Source organism: Chanodichthys erythropterus, chromosome 5 (genome assembly GCF_024489055.1).
Source record: "Chanodichthys erythropterus isolate Z2021 chromosome 5, ASM2448905v1, whole genome shotgun sequence".
Lineage (NCBI taxonomy): Eukaryota > Metazoa > Chordata > Actinopteri > Cypriniformes > Xenocyprididae > Chanodichthys > Chanodichthys erythropterus.
The window spans coordinates 1,415,846-1,436,531 of record NC_090225.1 but is presented as its reverse complement, the minus strand read 5'-3'; the positions used below and the strand labels follow the sequence as shown (position 1 = coordinate 1,436,531).

The 20,686-nt window shown below is 34.6% G+C and overlaps 1 protein-coding gene across 1 annotated transcript in view; it reads right to left on the bottom strand.

The window, feature by feature from the left end:
* Positions 1-830: 830 nt before the first annotated feature.
* Positions 831-20,686, bottom strand: part of mertka (c-mer proto-oncogene tyrosine kinase a) — a 46,794-nt gene continuing 26,938 nt past the window's right edge. The window contains exons 9-19 of the mRNA XM_067385601.1: positions 14,441-14,576; positions 12,803-12,944; positions 9,042-9,130; positions 8,867-8,962; positions 8,714-8,794; positions 7,407-7,499; positions 7,152-7,270; positions 6,944-7,053; positions 6,464-6,623; positions 6,199-6,335; positions 831-4,357 (exon numbers count right to left, since the gene is read on the bottom strand). Of these exons, the coding sequence (XP_067241702.1) occupies positions 3,931-4,357; positions 6,199-6,335; positions 6,464-6,623; positions 6,944-7,053; positions 7,152-7,270; positions 7,407-7,499; positions 8,714-8,794; positions 8,867-8,962; positions 9,042-9,130; positions 12,803-12,944; positions 14,441-14,576 (1,590 nt within the window). The 3' untranslated portion in view covers positions 831-3,930. The remainder of the gene's footprint in view (positions 4,358-6,198; positions 6,336-6,463; positions 6,624-6,943; positions 7,054-7,151; positions 7,271-7,406; positions 7,500-8,713; positions 8,795-8,866; positions 8,963-9,041; positions 9,131-12,802; positions 12,945-14,440; positions 14,577-20,686) is intronic.

Here is a 20,686-nt window from a genome sequence, read left to right as displayed (position 1 = left end):
ATTGGCTCTTATTTAGAAGGCAGGACTTATTCCACCATATTGCACTTTCTCCTATTCAAAACAATATGAGTCTTGTGTTATTCTATAGTCTTTGCTATTAGTTACTTAAAGGAACACTCCATTTTTTTGAAAATAGGCTAATTTTCCAACTCCCCTAGAGTGAAACAGTTGAGTTTTACTGTTTTCGAATCCATTCAGCCGATCTCCGGGTTTGGCGGTACCACTTTTAGCATAGCTTAGCATAGTTCATTGAATCTGATTAGACCGTTAGCATCTCGCTCAAAAATAACCAAAAAGTTTCAATATTTTTCCTATTTCAAACTTGACTCTTCTGTAGTTACATCGTGTACTAAGACCAACGGAAAATGAAAAGTTGTGATTTTCAAGGTCGATATGGCTAGGAACTATACTCTCATTCCAGCGTAATAATCAAGTAACTTTGCTGGCGTACCACGGATGCAGCAGGCGCAATGATATTATGCAGCGCCTCTCACAAATGTCTCCATGGTTGCAAGGCACGCTCCCAGTGCAAACAGCCGCTGCGTAATATCATTTTTGTGCTAGATGCTAACGGTCTAATCCGATTCAATGAACTATGCTAAGCTATGCTAAAAGTGGTACCGCCAGACCCAGAGATCGGCTGAATGGATTCGAAAACGGTAAAACTCAACTGTTTAACTCTAGGGGAGTTGGAAAATGAGCCTATTTTCAAAAAAAGTGGAGCGTTCCTTTAACATTTATGGCTACATAAAAACTATTCATTGAAGTAAAAACATAGCCCAAAAAAATTCATACAGAATCTCAAAGCAAAAGTCATTTTGTTAGCAGTATTTAATAAGATATTGTTCATAATGACAGTAATAAATTGCACACAATCTCAAATAAACATAGATATTGTACTGTACCTCAATCTAAAGGTACAGTAATGACTTCACACAACATTTGAACATTTCTCCCATTGATTTTCTTCATGTCAGTTTAACTAAGTTAAAATGTAAAAAAAAAAACCACTACATATATAGCTTGTCCTTCATATTTACAAAATGCATTTCTAATATACAAATAGGATTCTATGCAGAAAAGTTCACAAAAAGCTTAAAATCACAATGTAGCTTAATTTTATAACACTTTTGAAGACAAATACATTACAAAACAAAACAGTCTCGTCTTCACTTCTGAAAAATACACAACTTTTATATAACATTTGTAGCATCACAGTTTTGAGGTCTGTGCATTAACATGCATTAAGGCTAAGACAACACCATGTAGCTTTCTTCACTATTGAAATGTGAAAGACTGTCTTTGTCCACTGCACTCAATTTGTCATTTTGCAAGAGACAAAATTGGACATTGGTTACAATAGCTACTGACATAATGTACACTACTGTTCAAATGTTTTTTAAGGATTCTGAAAAAAATAAATCTTCTGCTCACCAAGGCTGCATTGATTTGATCAAAAATACAGTAGAAAATCTGAAATATTATTTCAATTTAAAATAACTGTTTATCGATTTAATATACAGTAAAGTGTAATTTATTCCTGTGATCAAAGCTGAATTTTCAGCATCATTACTCCAGTCTTCAGTGTCACATGATCCTTCAGAAACATTTCTTATATGATGCTCAAGAAACATTTATTATCAGTGTTGAAAACATAAATTTTTTCAGGATTCTTTCATGAATAGAAAGTTCAAAAGAACAACATTTATTTGAAATAGAAATCTTTTATAACATTATAAATGTCTTTGTCACTTTTGATCAATTTAATGTTTCCTTGCTGAAAAAAAGTATTAATTAAAAAAAGAGGACAAAAATGACGCTTTGCGCGAATTATGGGTGTAACTTCCGTTAAGCTGTAAACAAATACGTTTAAAAATGGGTACAATGGGTACAAATCAGTCAGATTTCATTGGTGATTTCAAATATGAATTTTAATCGAAAACTTGGCGAACAGCTTTGGAGAATTTGATGTTTCCCCATTCAGAGATGGAGCTGCACTTGGGATGTCCGAGAGGCGTTTCTAAGGTGGCCGCCGAATGAAATGACTTGTCTTTTTTATTTTATTTTTCATGACTTGTCTTAAAGAGATTTGGTTAGTAATATAAATCTGTATTATATGTAACATAGCCTACATTGCCTTTACCAAAAATGTTCCAACTTCAGCACTGCGTGACATTACTTCAAAGTGATTTCTGCATTTTGACAGATAATAAGTTGTATTTAACTGTGAAAACAAACCTGGAAAGAGACGTGAGGATTTGAGGGGAAAAACGAGAGATTCTTCGTGTATTCCAGAGAATTATTAATGGGATGTATCCAGACCACAGATGTGCAGTATATGTTGTCCTTTTTCATACTATTACAGCGGAACGCTAAGGAAAAATTAAAATAATCACAAGGAAAAGACTGCAGCGACTGAAAAGTTATTGTTATGACGTCACGTTAAATACCAATCGTACCTTATGGACGCGTTTTAACGGTCATCCACATTGTAAAGCTTGTAAAGTTTTTTATATTTTCATTTTTTTTTATGTACATTTATAACACTATACATATTATTGTATTGCCTTTTCAAATTAGTTGCGAAAATACTGTTGGGTTTTTCTTAAAAATATATAAAAAATATATAAAGTATTCTCTCATTTACCACCATAGAATTTTACCAAACTAAGACGACTTCCGCTTCGAGAAACCTGTGAAAAGGGTGTGAAAATAAAACATGCTCAATCTGTCGAACTGACAGATACTAAGCTTTATGTATGAATTTAAATGATTCGTTTCAGTCTTTTTGAATGGAAGTTCCCCAAACCGGAAGTGCCACCCATAATTCAAAACGCAGTTGGCTCGTCAGGAATAAGGTGGATATAAATCATACAGATGTGGTTTAGAGATGGTTTGTATAAAGAGAAATCCAATTTATTGCATGCTTTGCTGTAACGTGTGTAACTTTTTTGAAATCAAAATATTTTCTTGTAACTTAATACTAGTGCTGTCAAAAGATTAATCGCATCCATGTGTGTGTGTGTGTGTGTACGGTGTATATTTATTATGCATATATAAATACAATCAAATACATGTATTTATTTAAGAACTATTTACATGTATATTTATATAATATATAAATATAAATGTTTTAATGTAATATTTTTGTTAAATATATACATGCATGTGTTTGTATTTATATATACATAATACATATACACCCTACACACACATACAGTTGCAAGAAAAAGTATGTGAACCACTTGCCGAATCTGTGAAAATGTTAATAATTTTAACAAAATAAGAGAGATAATACAAAATGCATGTTATTTTTTTATTTAGTACTGTCCTGAGTAAGATATTTTACATAAAAGATGTTTTTCTGAAGAACAGAGCTCAGTTTAACTGCTCAGGACAAACAAGAGACTCATGAACAACCATCACACAACACACAAACAGTCGTGGATCATCAGGTGACCACACACAGTATTGAGAATCAATGCTTCACACACTTATGAATGGGGTTATTTTAATAAATTCAGCTATTGTTTTGTCTTGTGAACTAAATGTAAACATCTTTTATGTGAAATATCTTACTCAGGACAGTACTAAACAAAAAATAACATGCATTTTTTATGATCCCTCTTATTTTGTTAAAATTTTGCACATTTTCACAGATTCTGCAAGTGGTTCACATACTTTTTCTTGCAACTGTATATCATATAAACAAACTTATTTTGGATGCGATCAATCGTTTGACAGCACTAATACAGACTCTAATTAAAGCATTCATGTGTTGATTCCTCTGTAAAGTGTAACAGCGTCTCTGTGGTGCTTTCAAAACATTGATCTGTATGTTTGAGCGTCCATCACAATGACATTTACTCAAACAATGGTGTGAGTTTGGCGTAAGTGTATATGGTCAAATTCCCATCATGCAACTCTCCATCAGAGCAAACGTGTCGTGTCACTAGATGTTTGCTGCGTCACCGTTTCGCCACCGTCCTGTTCAAAGAGTCCGTGACTCAATAGTGGCGTATCAACAGCAGTTCTCGCCCCATGGTCCCCAGAGGATATGACAACAACGTAACGGTCGTCCTCCGCGTCTGTGCTCTCGTGAACGTCCGCCGTCACTACTGACGTGTCCGTGGTTTGGCGACTGCAGGAGGGCGAGGATGTCAGGACGGGGCCCTCCGCCGTCATGCCGGGTAACTGCTCTTCCTCCTCAGGGAAGCTGGTGTTTATGTAGATGATGTCTCTCCTGTTGGACACCGCGGGAAGTTTCCCTGCCAGATTCTCCAGCCTCTTCCTAACCTGTGTGAAGTCGGGTCGGTCCACCGGATCTGCGCTCCAGCAGCTGAACATGATATCGTACCTGAAACACCACATGTGATGAGAATTAGTTTCACTTTTTTAACTTTAGTTAGTGTGTAATGTTGCTGTTTGATCATAAACAACATCTGCAAAGTTACGACGCTCAAAGTTCAATGCAAAGAGAGATATTTTCTTTTACAGAAATCACTGGCAGGAATTACAGAGCTTCTTTCTGTGTTGGTGACATCACAAAACATTTTTTTTTTACATAAACCCCGCCCCCGAGGACACACAACAAAGGGGGCGGGGCCATGTTGGGCTGCTTTAGAGAAGAGGAAGAGTTGTTGTAGTCGAGTGTTGTTGTCATGCCGTCATTTTACACCAAACGAGGGTCAATTCAACACAAAAGATGAACATGACGGCACATGCTAGTGGATGAGTTGAATCAACTCCACAGCAACTACATCAATTTATCCACTAACCATTCAGAAACGTCTAAAAGTTGTAACTTCTTCCTGAGTCTCTCCATCAGTGTCGACTCCGGTTTGAACAATGTAAGGCTGAACACTTTCCTCATTTTGGCTGCGTGAGATTCTCCAGCTTTGTTGTTGTTGAGCAACCGAAGCTCGAGCTGTTATGGGGCGTTTTGCGCGAATAAATCACGCTATTCGCGCTTAGTTGGACGCTTGAACATTTTGAACGTTTACTCGCTTCATTCGCACGTGAAATTCACAACAGATGCAAATTTGCGTCATGGGAGGAGCTTCAGACTCTTCCACTTCTTTCTGCACACTTCCTCTGAATAAACACACCAACTCATCAGCAGGAAAGTAGTTGTAAAATACGGCGAATAAGCTCAATTTACCGGCTTTAGCAAGCTTATAGTCTCAATATGTATATATATATATATATATAGTTCAAATTGAGTAAAGAGCATTTTTTACAGATTCTTCGACCTCCTCACTCACTTTCTTCCAGCAAGATCCTTATTATTCCTGTTTCTATAAAGTACGAAGATGTATCGTACAGCTACAATGATTTTGTCCTCCATTACTGTTTTTGTATTTCTGCCTCCGCTCGCTGCGTCGTAATCACGTCACTACTACGTAGGGAAAGCTCCGATTGGCGAATATTCGCGACGCAAATATTCGCCAAAGTTCCGATTTTTCACACAAATCAAGCGTTACGTGCGTCAAACGCCCGATTCGCGTCGCGTCATTAGCGCAAATCGCGCTGCAGGATGTCTATTGCATCTTTGCATTGACTTAACATGTAAATCACTCGCGCTTAATGCTTCATTCACGTCTGGTGTGAACGCACCATTAAAGCTCCGCCTTCTTCTGGAAAGGGGCGGGGAGCAGCAGCTCATTTGCATTTAAAGGGACACACACAAAAGCAGCGTGTTTTTGCTCACACCCAAATAAGGGCAAATTTGACAAGCTATAATAAATGATCTGTGGGGGATTTTGAGCTGAAACTTCACACACACATTCTGGGGATCTTATATTACATCTTACAGTGACTGACGATTCGCTTCTTTCTATTAGGAGACAATAACTTGTTGTCGTACACTTTGATCTTTAAAACTTTGCAGACCTTTTACATTCACAAACAGCTATATTACACACCGCATGAAAGGTGATATCTGAAAAAGCATAAAAGAGAAGCAAAATGCATAAAAGAAAGAATGCAAGCAAAGTTGTTTCTGGTGCAGAAAGTTGTTATATTTTGATAAATCACCAACTTTTATTGTCTTTTAGAACAATGTACTGATGAATTATACACAATAAGATGTGCGGCAAGAAATGCATATTAAAACAAAAGTAAATAAGGTCAATTTTGGACTGGATAAAAGATTTGGCCACACGCAAACATATTGAAAGACACATTTTTAAAACTCACAGTTCATCAAGACAGTCGTTCGGTTGTTTCAGTCGGTTTCCATCAAGGAGATAATCGTAAATCTCATGGTTTTGTACTCCAGGGTATGGGGTCATGCCTCGAGTGGCTATTTCCCACATGGTCACTCCAAATGCCCACTAAACAAGACAATAACAGATAATAAACACCAAAATCCCTGACTATGGTCTAAAGATCATCAATGATGAAGTCAGTGCCATATCCTGCACCAAAGAACAGCAGAAAACCTCTGATGAATCGTTCTTACCACATCACTTTTCACTGTGAAGACTCGGTCAGCAAGGCTTTCGACTGCGATCCATTTGACAGGCATCTTGGCTATCCGGCCCTGTCTGTAATAGTCACCGCTGTAGATTTTCTTCGACAGGCCAAAATCAGCAACACACACGCTCAAGTCGTCACGCAACCTGATGAAATAAAAATGTCAATTTACTGAAACAAACATTGAGACTTCAAATTAACAGTAATATAATCCATTCAAGCCTTTTACACTGCCATTCAAATACATAAGATTAATTTAATTTAATTAAAAAAATACAGTAAAAATTGTGAAATATTTTTACAATTTAAAATAAGTGTTTTTTATGTGAATATATAATAAACTATAATTTATTCCTGTGATCAAAGCTGAATTTTCAGCATCATTACTCCAGTCTTCAGTGTCAGAAATCATTCTAATATGCTGATTTGCTGCTCAAGAAACATTTCTGATGTTCAGGACACATACATGCAGTTGCGTGTTGCCAGGTCCCGGTGTAGGAAGTTTCTGTTGCTGAGATACTCCATTCCCAGAGCGATGTCAATCATGAACTTCAGGAGCATCTGTGTAGGGAGAAACTGGAAATGCAACACACCTTCCTGTTAGACCCGTGATAACCTCACAGTTTGGCTCATGCATGCAGACAAATAGTAATGCTGCTTATTTGGCATCTTACCACAGGATCTTCCCCGAGACGTGAGCGAAGGAGGAAACTATGCAAATCTCCGTACTTCATGAAGGGGAGCACGACCATTGGTTTAGGAAAGTGTCCCGTGCCCACTTCTAAACAAACACCTGCGTGAACAAATCAACATGAATGAGGGATATGCTTTGAGATCATTGTCCTGAACATATTATGGATTTAACACACTTATAATTATTAATTATTTCTAGTGTGTTCAGTAATGCAGGTGTCAGGCATGTTTCTTACCCAAGAGTCTGATGACGTTAGGATGGTGAAAATCCTTCATGCAAGCAGCTTCATTCAGAAACTCTTCAATCTCTCTCTGGGAGAAGTTATCCACTGAAAGATGCAGAAATTAATGCTTTATTTCATATATTTTATTATATTCACTTCTTGGCCAGTCTATACAGATATCACATAAAACATACGCTTTTGCAGACCATTGTAAAGATCTATAGCTGTAAGATTAGTTAAAAATGGAAAAAAATGAAAAACAAACTAAAAAACAAAATCTTTGGGTGCAAATATGGAAATAATGAAAACAGTAAAAAATTAACACATGCAATAATAAAATAAAACTACTTATAAACTTATAAACTATATAAACTTTTTTTCCTGGAATAAAAAAAAAAATTAATAATAATAATTAATAAATAAAATAAAATAAGATTATTATTTTAATAATAAATGTAATACTTTTTCAAAATAATTTTAAATAAATCATGTAAAACTTAATAAAAATATTTTTAATAATAACAAATAAAAATAATACTTTTTAAAATTTAATAAAATAAATAAATAGTAATAATAATTATAAATGCAATACTTTTTCAAAATATTTTCAAATAATAATAAATAAATAAAGTAATATGTTTTCAAAATAATTTCAAAGAAATTATGTTAAACTTAAATATTTGTAATAATAACAATAAATAAAAATCTGATACTTTTTATAATTGGATAAAAATAAATATATAAATAAAAATGTTATAAATGCAATACTTTTTCAAAATAATTTAAATTATTATTATTATTATTATTAATAATAATAATAATAATAATGCAATACTTTTTAAAATTTCAAATAATTAATAATTAATCAAATAATTTCAAATTTTCAAATAATAATTAAAAATGTAAAAAAAATTAAATAAGTTATGTAAAACTTTAATATAAATAAATAAATAAATAAATAAATACTTATAATTATAAATGCAATACATTTTCAAATAAAAATAAAATATTTAACAACTGTTTTAAATAATTACATTAATAATTAATACATGAAAAAATAGTTTTACAATTTAATAAATCGAAATATAAGCATAGTAATAATAATAAAATGTATACTTTTTTCCAAAATAACTTTAAATGTGTAAAACATAAATATGTGTATTAATAATAATAATAATAATAATAATACTAAGTAAATGCAATGCTTTTTAAAAAAAAATATAACTAATTTTAAATGAAATACTTAAAAATCCACCTTCATAATCTTAATCTAAAATATGCAAACTAAAATAATTTACATTTTGAAATTAAAAACTTACATTTCATGGTCTTCACAGCAACTTTTTCAGAGGCTCCATCAGGCTGTCTGAGATACCCCTCCATCACAGATCCAAACTCACCTAAAGAAGAGACGTTAGGTCATTAAACCCATCTGACATGAGCTACAACACAAGACAAGGCCGCGTCCTCACCTTCTCCGAGGACTTTACCGATGGACAGCAAGTTCCTTAAGATCATCACGTCCTGGAGTTTGGCCTGAAGCTCGCTGCTAATGCCCAGACTGGCAACTAAAACAAAGAAGGAATGCTTTATGATCTATAATTTTTGAGGGGGAAGAATTTTTTTTTTTAATAATGTATGACATACGTGTGATTTCAATGGCTGAGCGGTTGTAGGATCTCTGAGGTCTAAACTCGACGTTAGGAGTGATTTTGTCATCAGCACCAAACAAACACCTGTAGAGGGCGCCAGTGATATATTTATACATAAACACGATGACCACACAGAACACAAACAAAAATCATTCATTTACTTACAATTTGTACATTTTCCCATAACATATTACATATTACTAACTGTAATACTCGATATTTAGGATTTCATGAAGTTTTAGGCTGAAAAGCTGACATTAAATCTGTTGATACAGCTGACTAGCAGAAACCCCTTGGTCTTCCTGTACTGTCTTTTCAGCAAGAGTAGCAAAAATGACTAGAAAGCCACTGGGTCCTAAAGTGCAATAGAAATTAAATGCACTTTAGTGGTAAACTGAAGCATTTCTTCCTAGTTTCATTATTTTACCTCCTTTTAAAAACAGAAATACCCTGAAGTGGGAAGAATATTAATTATTACAACAAAACATAATTATGAATGTTTACCTTTAACTAGACACTGACGACGTTTGGTCAGAGTGGAACAGATGCGATTAAAATGTTTATTGCGACTTAAAATCAGCATATGCCACATTTTACAGCAATTATAGAGCTTATTATATCACATATTGTGTTTGTGTGAGGTAAAGTTTAATTGCAATATTGCCTAAATGTAATTATAATCGTTGCATGTACAGGCCAGTTCGCGCTGCAGGGACAGACACTTCGTCAGGTTTCAGTGGAGAAACTGTGTTTAATTTATGAACTTTTATTTTGAAATGCAAATCAGCGAAGGTCTTTGCATGTGGAGACTCCGCCCCTGTTGGAGGTACTGCCCACTTTTGGAGTTCTCTGGTGCGTTCACACCAGATGCAAATGAAGCGTTGAGTGCGAGTGATTTACATGTTAAGTCGATGCAAAGACGCGAATAGACATCCAGCAGCGCAAATGACGCGATTCGCGTGAGTGGAGTGTTTCGGACGTTTGACGCGCTTAACGTGTGATTTTGCGCGAAACGCACGAGTTGAAAAATCTGAACTTTGGCGAATATTTGTGCCGCATACATATACACATACATACATACATACAGACATAGAGACTACAAGCTAGCTAAAGCCAGCAAATTGAGCTTATTCGCTGTATTTAACAACTACTTTCCCACTGACGAGTTGATGTGTTTATTCAGATGACGTGTGCAGAAACGAGACTGGAGCCGCCTGGCAGAAGCCCCTCTCATGACGTGAATTTGCGTCTGTTGTGAAGTGAATTTCATGTGTGAATGAAGCGAGTAAACTCAAAATGTTCAAGCGTCCAACTATGCGCGAATAGCGTGATTTATTTTCGTAAGTCGCGTCTGGTGTGAACGCCCCATTAAGTCAATGCAAAGATGCGATAGACATCCTGCGGCGTGATTTGCGCAAATTGAGCATTTCGGGCGTTTGATGCGCGTAACGTGATTCACGCAAATCACGCGAGTTGAAAAATCAGAACTTTAGCAAATATTCGTGCTGCGTTAACCAATCAGGAGCTTGCTCTAGTAGTGACGCGATTACGACGTAGCGAGCGGATGCAGAAATCCGAAACAACAATGGAGGACAAAATCATCGTCGCTGTACGATACATCGTCGTACTTTTATAGAAACGGAATAAAAAGGATCTTGCTTGGAAGAAAGTGAGTGAGGAGGTCGGACAATCTGGTAAGTTGTAAAAAACGGTCTTTACTCAATTTGAGCTATATATATATATACATATTGAGACTATAAGCTAGCTAAAGCTGGTAAATTGAGCTTATTCGCTGTATTTTACAACTTATTTCCTGCTGACTATTCCCATGACGCGAATTCGCATCTGTTGTGAATTTCACGCGCGAATGAAGTGAGATGTTGTCAGATGTAAACAAGCCCAACGTGCACGAGAAGCACATGGCAGAACGAGTGAAGGAGACGCGCTGAATGAAAGAGCGCGTTCACTCTCTGACAGCAGAGGGCGCTGATGGAACAGCAGAAATGCAGCGGTTACCCCAGAAACCCCGGAAACAAAGCAACTGCGCTGGTGAGGTTTTTAAAATGCCTCAAACATATATTTTAATCTGGACTACAACATGCCGAATGATTAGAAATGTTCTGATTATTTGTTATTGTTCAGTAAAACTTGAAGACATGCAGCTTCATTAGATAACATGTTAATCCATGGAGTGACGATGAAAAATACTTATAAAGCAAATTATTCTTAGTTAATGTTAAGTTCTTAGTTACTGTTTAATAACATTACTAAAATCAAAAGAACTTATTTAATGGACCTGAGATAAAACTAACAATGATCAGTTGTGTTTCTAAACTAACATTAACAAAAAATAACACTTTCTGTAACAAATGTAGCTATTGCTCAATCTTTAGTTAATGCATTAAATAATGAGACCTCATTGTAAAGTGTTTCCTGTTGTTCTTTATGGCCTAATTCTTTTGCACTTTAATCTGTTTGAAAATTTGACTTTATATATATTTTTTTGTGTATTGTATTATTGTATTTAAACATTCAGAGTTATTTTTATTACAAAAAAAGTTCTTAAACCAGTTATACTATGACAACACTTTTTTTGCAACTTATTTCAATATCGTGATAATAACGTATACCGTGATAAAAGCTTCAGCAATTAATCGCAACATGAAAATTTGATACCGTCACATGCCTACTTCTTGGAGAAGTGTGCTACCCCTATTCGGTCTGACTTTATATCTCACAATTCTAACTTTATAATTTGCAATTCTGAAAAAAAAAAAAAGTCAGAATTGTGAGATAAAAAGTTGCAATTACCTTTTTTTATTTAAAAAAAAAAAACAAGCTTCCATAATTATAATTTTAGATGCAGTCTGGAGTCCTGAAAAAGGTCCTCGAACTGTTAACTTCTGGTTAGTAACTTTGTGGATCTTTAACCCAGAGCTTCCACAACCCCCACAGCACAATATAGGTAAAGTCAGCCAGAGGCTGTTCAAGGAATCCAGATAATGATGAAAACGGGATGTTGTTGTTAGTCTCACTCGCAAGCAACCAGAGCTAATTTGAAGCACTGCTTTGGCCAACTCTGTACTCCCTAATTTTGTTTTACTAAGAAGACGTGCTGTTTTTACAGACCAAGCACTGCAACCTTCCCCCTACTTTTCTATCCTGAAGCCTTCAATTTCTTGTCCCAAGTACATTAAGATGAACATACTCTGGTTCCTAAAATAGCTCTTGTTTTTCATTCTTAGAATGAAAAGGCATCTGAAAATCACTGAGATTTAACAACAATTACAGCAATGAAATACAGAGACAAAGTACTAAATGATTGTGAAATGCCTCAGTAAAACAATGCATTCGGACAGTGAAAAGTGAAGTAAATTAAATAACATTTGCAACCCAAAGAAATCGAAAAAAAGGTGAGACTTTTCGCAATTCTGAGAGAAAAAAAAACCCTTAATATGCGAGTTTATACCTCACAATTCTGACTTTTTTCTCAGAAATTTGAGAGGGACATAAACTCACAATTGTGAGCTTTTTTTATGTCACCTTTTTTATGTTTTATTCCATGACAGAAACAAGCTTCCGTACTTTATTATGATGCTAATATTATGACGTCAGATGAAAAGCAAAGTTGTTTTTCTTTGGAAAAACATGCAGTAATGATTGAGGAACAGGAACTTGAAATCAAAATCCCACTGGTTTACTTGAATACATTTTGACTGTGAAAAAAAAGAAGAAATGACAAAAAAAGAAACTTACAGCAAAAAAGAGTTACTGCGCAACCACACCATGCCAAATATGACCATCATCAACAGACAGAACCCGCAAACCACTCCAAGCACAATGTACACCGAGTCGGAACGGTTGGAAACTGGCGTCGAGGATGGAGATTCGGGCGATTCTGAAAGCGAAACACATGTGCGTGTATAAACAACAGCATAAACAATAACACTGGCATATGTACTTTCAAGAATGCTAAACACCCTCATTGTTACACACAATATATTAGTATTAATATTATCTCACTAATGGGATTTCATTAGAATTGACATGGACTACATTTATAGGCTGGTAAGTACTTAACCTTCTGGTATTCTTCGGTCATTTTTGACCAAAACATTTTACGGAGGATGAATTTCATCTAGTGGAACCGTTTGGTACTGCGGCCAAACAAAATCTTACTGAAAGCTCATTTTTTGAGATATCAAGCTCAAAATTGGAGTACAACTTGTTTAGATTTATGGCTTTGATTTTCTTGCAGTTTTACAGTAAAACATGTGTGTGAAAATATACATTTCATATAAAAATTGAAAATAGTATTTTTGTGCATTTTTCATAAAATTCTGTAACTTGTTTAAGGTAACTTTTTAAAAACTTTTTTCACCTCAGCAATAATCTGTCAAGTGTCCTCTTTGAAGAGATGAAAATTAAGTTTGTGCTCTAACACATTCAACATTTATGACAGTTTATGTTCGAAATTTCATTTTCTATGCTCAAAAAGTGAACAAATGGATTATAACTACAGCGTAAATATAATTTAGTACCATAAAATCCCCTAAAAATACAAAATATTAAATAAAAAAAAATATCAAACTAAAATATAATAAATTAATTTAATAGAAATAATAATAATAATAAAAAAATTGGTATTTTTTTTTTACATTCACAAGACCTCCTAAATAAACAAATAAATATTATACAAATCAAATACAATTGAAATTAAGTTGAAATAATATATTATAAATAAATAAACATGCATGATTCTGGATAAAATGAGAATCAAGATTTTTCTTTAAAAATAAAAATCACGATCCTGCCCCGATTCTGAATGGACAACTTAACAAAATAACATGTAATTACCTCGAGGCTCTGACAAATTTTAATTGCTGCAGTCTATTTAAAAAAATATTTTTATAATATAATTTATTTGAATGAATGATTCAATGACTCACTTGTTTCATTAATAAATGAATCAGTGGTTTTAAATGAATCTCGAGTGAATGATTCAATGACAAATACATTTTTAACAGTCACGCTTGTCGCCACCTACTGGTGTAACGATGTAATAATACATCTTTACTTGATCGCTACTGTAGAAATCAGTGTTTATATTCAAACTATAAACATTTATCCCAGTACTTCTGTGATAATTTGAATTATTCGAACAGAAATAATGATACCGAGTGGTTGAAAAGACTGTTACGATTGTTACGTGGGACACTTAATTAATGGTTTGACTAGTATTCCCGAAAGCATCAAGACAAACAAAACAAAGCAAAAGACCAAATGCTTCACAGACAGGTAAACATCACTAACTTTTTTTATTCTTGCAGTGCCACAGCATTGCAATATTTCATTAATGGTAAAACCCAGAGGAATGTTCTTGCATCTGCTCACCAGTTTCTGGTACAAAGAGCCAGTGGCGCAAACTTTTGGTCCCACAGCCGCTCTGCGTGCAGGCCACGACCTCCACACTGTATGTGATGTTGAACACCTGCAGGGTCACTGCGGCCTCTGTGGTGATACTGTGAATCTGAAACACACACATATTCACACACATTTACCATTAGAACAAAATTAGATTTTTTTTTTACATCATTGTATTGTCAAAAGTCTTTAGCATAGACAAGTCTGAATCTCCATGCAGGTCCAAGCAGGTATAGTATGGGTCTTAAACAGGTCCTATTATGCTTTTTAACATATTCATCTTTCTTTAATGTGTAATGTTGCTGTTTGAGCATAAAAAAGGTTTCCAAAGTCCCTCTAATGGGAGTTCTTCTCTATTTCAGTGCGCACGGTTTCTGAACTCCTTAAAACAACTCCACTGTAGTCTTGAGTTTTTTCCAGGAATGAACGTATCACAATATTACTCATTTAAATAATTCCTGCCCAAGTATATGTAAAAAAGGGGGCGGGCCTGGTTGAGTTAGTTAGTAGTGTGCTGAAACTCGCAGTCAGTGTTGCCAAGTCTGCAGTTTTCCCGCAGAATTAGGCTACTTTTACACTGTTGTCAAGGTTGTTTTTCATGTCTGCCGGTTGAATTGACCCCAAATAACATGATATTTAGCCTCTGGAATGCAAATTTTACCAGGAGAACCCTACCAAAAATGTGAATTTTACTGTGGAAGGCCCCCTGTAATACAATTGGGCTAGTTTTGAGTATAAATTGAGCGGGTTTTGTTGGGAAAACCTGGCAACCCTGTTCGCGATTTTGGTCAGTAACAAGTAATGCGAGTTACGTAATCAGATTACTTTTTTCAAGTAACATTAATTTTAAATTTGCAACAAAATATCTGAGTTACTTTTTTGGGTTGAAAAATAATTTTTGGGTGAAATAAACCTTTAGCATTTGAAAAAATAGAACTTTTTTTTGTTGTTATTAAAAAAAAAACACCAACAAATAGCTCAGATAAGGAATAGTAAAGCAAAAAAAAAAATAAATGTAACGCATTACTTTCCATAAAAAGTAACTAAGTAATGCAATTAGTTACTTTTTTAGGGAGTAACGCAATATTGTAATGCATTACTTTTAAAAGTAACTTTTCCCAACATTGGTTATGGTAAGGGGCGGGACATTTCCCAATCACAACTCACTGGTCCAGCCAACCAATCAGAGCACATTGTGCTTTTCAGAAGGAGGGGCTTCATCGAAACAGGAACTAAACGGCGCTGTCCCAAACGGTACACTAAACACTTAACATAACGGCGCTATGACTGTCAGGAAGAAGTCTGCTGTGGAGCACGCTTCAGTGCGGGCTCGGCAAAAGTGCATCGTGGGCGCATATCGACCGCAAAGGGGGCGCTCATGAGCACCCTTCTGAAACCTAAAATGACAACTGGGTCGTTCTCATGGAATTGACGGACACAAGTCCACAAGTCCGAAAGTGCATATAAAGTGTGCCATTTGGGACAGGGCCAACAGAGCGTTACTGACAGGCTGAGAAGTATGTTTATTGAATATTCAAGCTTGAGAAACTATTCTAGTAGAGCCCAAATCTTTCCTCTTTTTTATTATTATGGAAATATAGTTTATCATTGCAAAAAAGAAAAACCTCAACAGTGTCAAAACAAAGAGAGAAGCTGTTTTTTGTTGATTCACGAGTGGTGAGCATGAGGACACAGGGAGGTTCAGGTTAACACAGAGACGCATGTGACATCCATGTGCTGGTTGCGTAAAGTTGTCACTTCTGTTTCCAATATATCAGACATGCTGACACTTACACTTAAACTGAGACAGTGAGTCTTCACATGGTGTCATTCGTGAAAAACTGCATCTGCTGTTCTTGAAACAAGAAGTGAGTCATTCTAGGGGCCCTGAGAAGTTTTTGGCCAGTTTAGGGTATTTAGGGTGCATGTAATTCATTTCTGAATGTAAGTGGTTTATGGTTTTAAAACCATAAATCTGCATCTCCTCCAGGTGTGTTAGGATGAACTTGATTATCTTAATTATTAAATATTGTAATACTTGCATGTTTATCTCCTAAACCATTCCTGCATGAGAATCAACACATGCTAGAAAGAAAAATAAACCCCAAATCCTGCCCAGCCACAGTGATAAGCCACTTCTGCTCGTCTAGCTCACATAATAGCTTCCTGTTTTTTACTGGTCCTGAAGTTTTTCAATCCTTGCCCTCCATTTGTTGAAGGAACCCTCGGATTACGGTCAGAAAAGCCAACTCAGCAGTTATATTCAACCTAAGCTTAAAACAACATGTTTCTCAAACATGCCAACTCTAATTCTTACACACTCTCCAGACACTGACCTCCTGCAACACAGTACCCTCTCAATCATCTAAAGATCTGTAGTGCGCATTTATTTGGACTTCTTCAAGAGTTTAACAATCAATGCATATTCCCAGCTACTATCTTTAGGGGTTAAAGACAAGTGCGTAGCTCTGAAACTCTATTGTAATTGTTAAAATTTCCAAGGATCAGCATTCTCCACTAAAAGTGATCCTGCAGACCAAACCGTAAGTCGTAGAGACTTGAAACATTGAGGGCTGGTAGTACTCACACCGTCTACAACGTCACCAATGCTCGCCCCAATTGGCCTGACGGGGGAGCTACAGCAGAGAAAAGCACGAAATGGCTCATAACTGCTTCATCAGCGACATTTTGGGGTATTTTGGATTTTTTGGAAAACTTACTTTTGCAAACTATTCCTAAGTTTTTGACCTGATCTGAACCAAACCAGTGCAGTGAGATTTTCCAGAGTCTGCCTGTCAATAATTATAAAAAAAAGTTGATATTTACATTCACGGTCCCTAAGGGTCGCCAAAACTTTCGAAGTGGTTGGAGCCACTGTTACTAAAATGGCTATAACACACAAACATGGCTATAATGGAATGAAGTATTTTCATCAAACTTGGCACACCTGTGTAAGAGCTCATATTGTGGTTGCGTGAAAAAGGATGTGGCGATTGGCCACTTGGTGGCGCTATAACAGGACAAAAAACATGGAAATGGCTATAACTACTTCACCTTTAGTTTGATTGACTTGAAAATTGGCATGCAGTGTCTTTGTCTGATTGTCTACGAGGACATTGACGTATCTCAAAAAACATGTCCACCATCGGCCAATGAATTTTGAGTAACTATCAGATAAGGTTAACGGAGGCCGATTGGAAAGAGCTTGTTTGAATCACGGCCCTAGAGGCCTGTGAGAAATTCGAAACAACTCCTCCTTCGGAGCAACTTTGCCTCTAGGACCAACGCTGTCCATCGAATCTAAATATTTGAGATCATTTCAAAAACCAACTTTGGCGAACCAGTCCAAGGTTTTTGGCTCAACCTTGATAACCATTAAAAAGCTTTAAAAACCATATATTTCCTTTGGTAAATTGCCTGTATTGGCTGTAAATGGTCTTTTCCATCTATGTTTGAGTTGGTTACAGGCTTGCTAATTAAAACATTATACCTTTTACACATGCTTATAAGCCTTAAAGAGCTTGAACCTGATAACTGCTGCTCGCAGCTATATTTGGAAATCTACCTGTGATGCAATGATTTTGTTATTTAAATATTAATTTAAATATTACAGTATCTGCATAAGAATTGCCACCAGCTACATTATTTTATGGAAGTAGGCATAAATGTCATGATGAAGGCATTAAAGGAACTTCTAAAAATAAATTGAAAAAATGAATTCAAATAAAAAATAAAATAAATTAAAATATAATGTATGAAAATAATGGTTACAATGTAAAAAATAGTCATTATGAATTTTTTTTTTTTATTTATTTTTATTTATTTTTTTATTATTTTTATTTATTTATTTTTTGTGTGAAATATGACCCTGCACCAAAATAAAACTATTAAAAACATTTTTGTTAATTGAAATAAAGCTAAAATAAAATAAAATAAAAATATGAAATGAAAAACTTAAACTAAATGAAAATCATATATTATATATATATATATATATATATATATATATATATATATATATATATATATATATATATATATATATATATATATATATATATATATATATATATATATATATTATTCATATTATATATATAACTGTTGCCTAAAATACACTGAAGCACAAAATTTTCTAACTGGAAACAAATAAAAACTAAAACTTAAATAAAAATAAATTAAACCTAAATAGTAAAATAAAAATATATAAAAATAACAAAATAAAAAAGGAACTAAAATTAAAATAAAAAATGTTTATATTTATAAAAATTCAAACTATCAATAAAAACTATAATAATATATAAATAATACTAAAATAACACCAAGCTCTTGACAGGTTTTAGTGATCAAACACTTGTGCTGTGATAAAGTGTTTGCCAAAAAAAACCCTTTTAATTCACTTTAGTCCATGAGCAATTGTTGCTCGATGAATTACAAGGTCATTTTGTTGAGGGAGAGCAACAGGTGACGGTCCAAGGCCAGCTGTGAGTGTAAAAGCATGACACTCACTTCCAGTTACTGTTGTTTTCACACAGATCACAGTAATGGATCACAGAGATCAGTCACGGCTATAGAATACAACAGACTGTTGATCGCAGCTATTGATGTGTCGTCATGAATTCCACTGTGAGTCACGGCATACAGACAATAACAAATGACTTCTCCACACACTGTCAGTTTCCTGTGACTTGCACAGAAAAAGGAAGTACGCCATTATGCCAGAAGAGAAATAAATGCCATGCTGTTTATAAACCACTCCCATATGATCAGTCACTGGCCACACAGGGCATTCAGAGGTGACAGACTACAGGAACATCCTCAGGTTATTTTAACAGTGATCATGCTCAAGACTTACTAATGACTTCGCAACTAAACAAGTGCAGCTATTAGAGGTGCGAATCTTCACTTGCCTCACAATTCCATCACGATTTGATTATAAAGTGTTTGTCAATGCATCTTTCCTCCAATTCTTTTATATACTATATAATATAGTTATTTTTGTTAGTTTATCTTTGTCATTAAACATAAGAACAAAGATGCAAATAAACAGTTGAACAAATACAATTTTCAAAGAAAGAAATGCATGAAATTGCCAGTGCTTTACACATGATACTTGACTTTACACACTTTACTTCGAAAACTATTTATTCTAGTGGCACTTGCATCCTAATTTGTGTTTAAAGTATGTTTTGTTAAAATGCGGTAAATTCTGTGGAAGCTTGTTTCTAAATAAATAATACTAAATAATAATAATAAAAAAGGTAATTGCAACTTTTTATCTCTCAATTCTGACCGTCTCGCAATTCCGACTTTATATCTCGCATTTCTGTTTTTATATCTCACAATTCCGACTTTATAACTCACAATTCCAACTTTATAACTCACAATTCCAACTTTATAACTCACAATTCCAACTTTATAACTCACAATTCTGACTTTGTCACGCAATTCCAACTTTATAACTTGCAATTCTGACTTTGTCACGCAATTCCGACTTTATAACTTGCAATTCTGACTTTTTATCTTGCAATTCCAACTTTATAACTCGCAATTCTGACTTTATATCTTACAATTCTGACTTTATAACTCACAATTCCCACTTTATAACTCACAATTTTGACTTTATATCACGTAATTAAGACTTTATAACTCGCAATTCCAACTTGATAACTCGCAATTCTGACTTTATATCTTACAATTCTGACTTTATAACTCACAATTCTGACTTTTTATCTTACAATTCCAACTTCATAACTTGCAATTCTGACTTTATATCTTACAATTCTGACTTTATAACTCACAATTTCGACTTTATAACTCACAATTTTGACTTTATATCACGTAATTACGACTTTATAACTCGCAATTCCAACTTGATAACTCGCAAATCTGACTTTATATCTTACAATTCCAACTTTATATTACGTAATTCCGACTTTATAACTCGCAATTCCAACTTGATAACTCGCAAATCTGACTTTATATCTTACAATTCCGACTTTATATCACGTAATTACGACTTTATAACTCGCAATTCCAACTTGATAACTCGCAAATCTGACTTTATATCTTACAATTCCGACTTTATATTACGTAATTCCGACTTTATAACTCGCAATTCCAACTTGATAACTCGCAATTCCGACTTTATAACTCGCATTTTCGACTTTAAAACTCACATTTCTGACTTTATATCTTACAATTCCAACATTATAA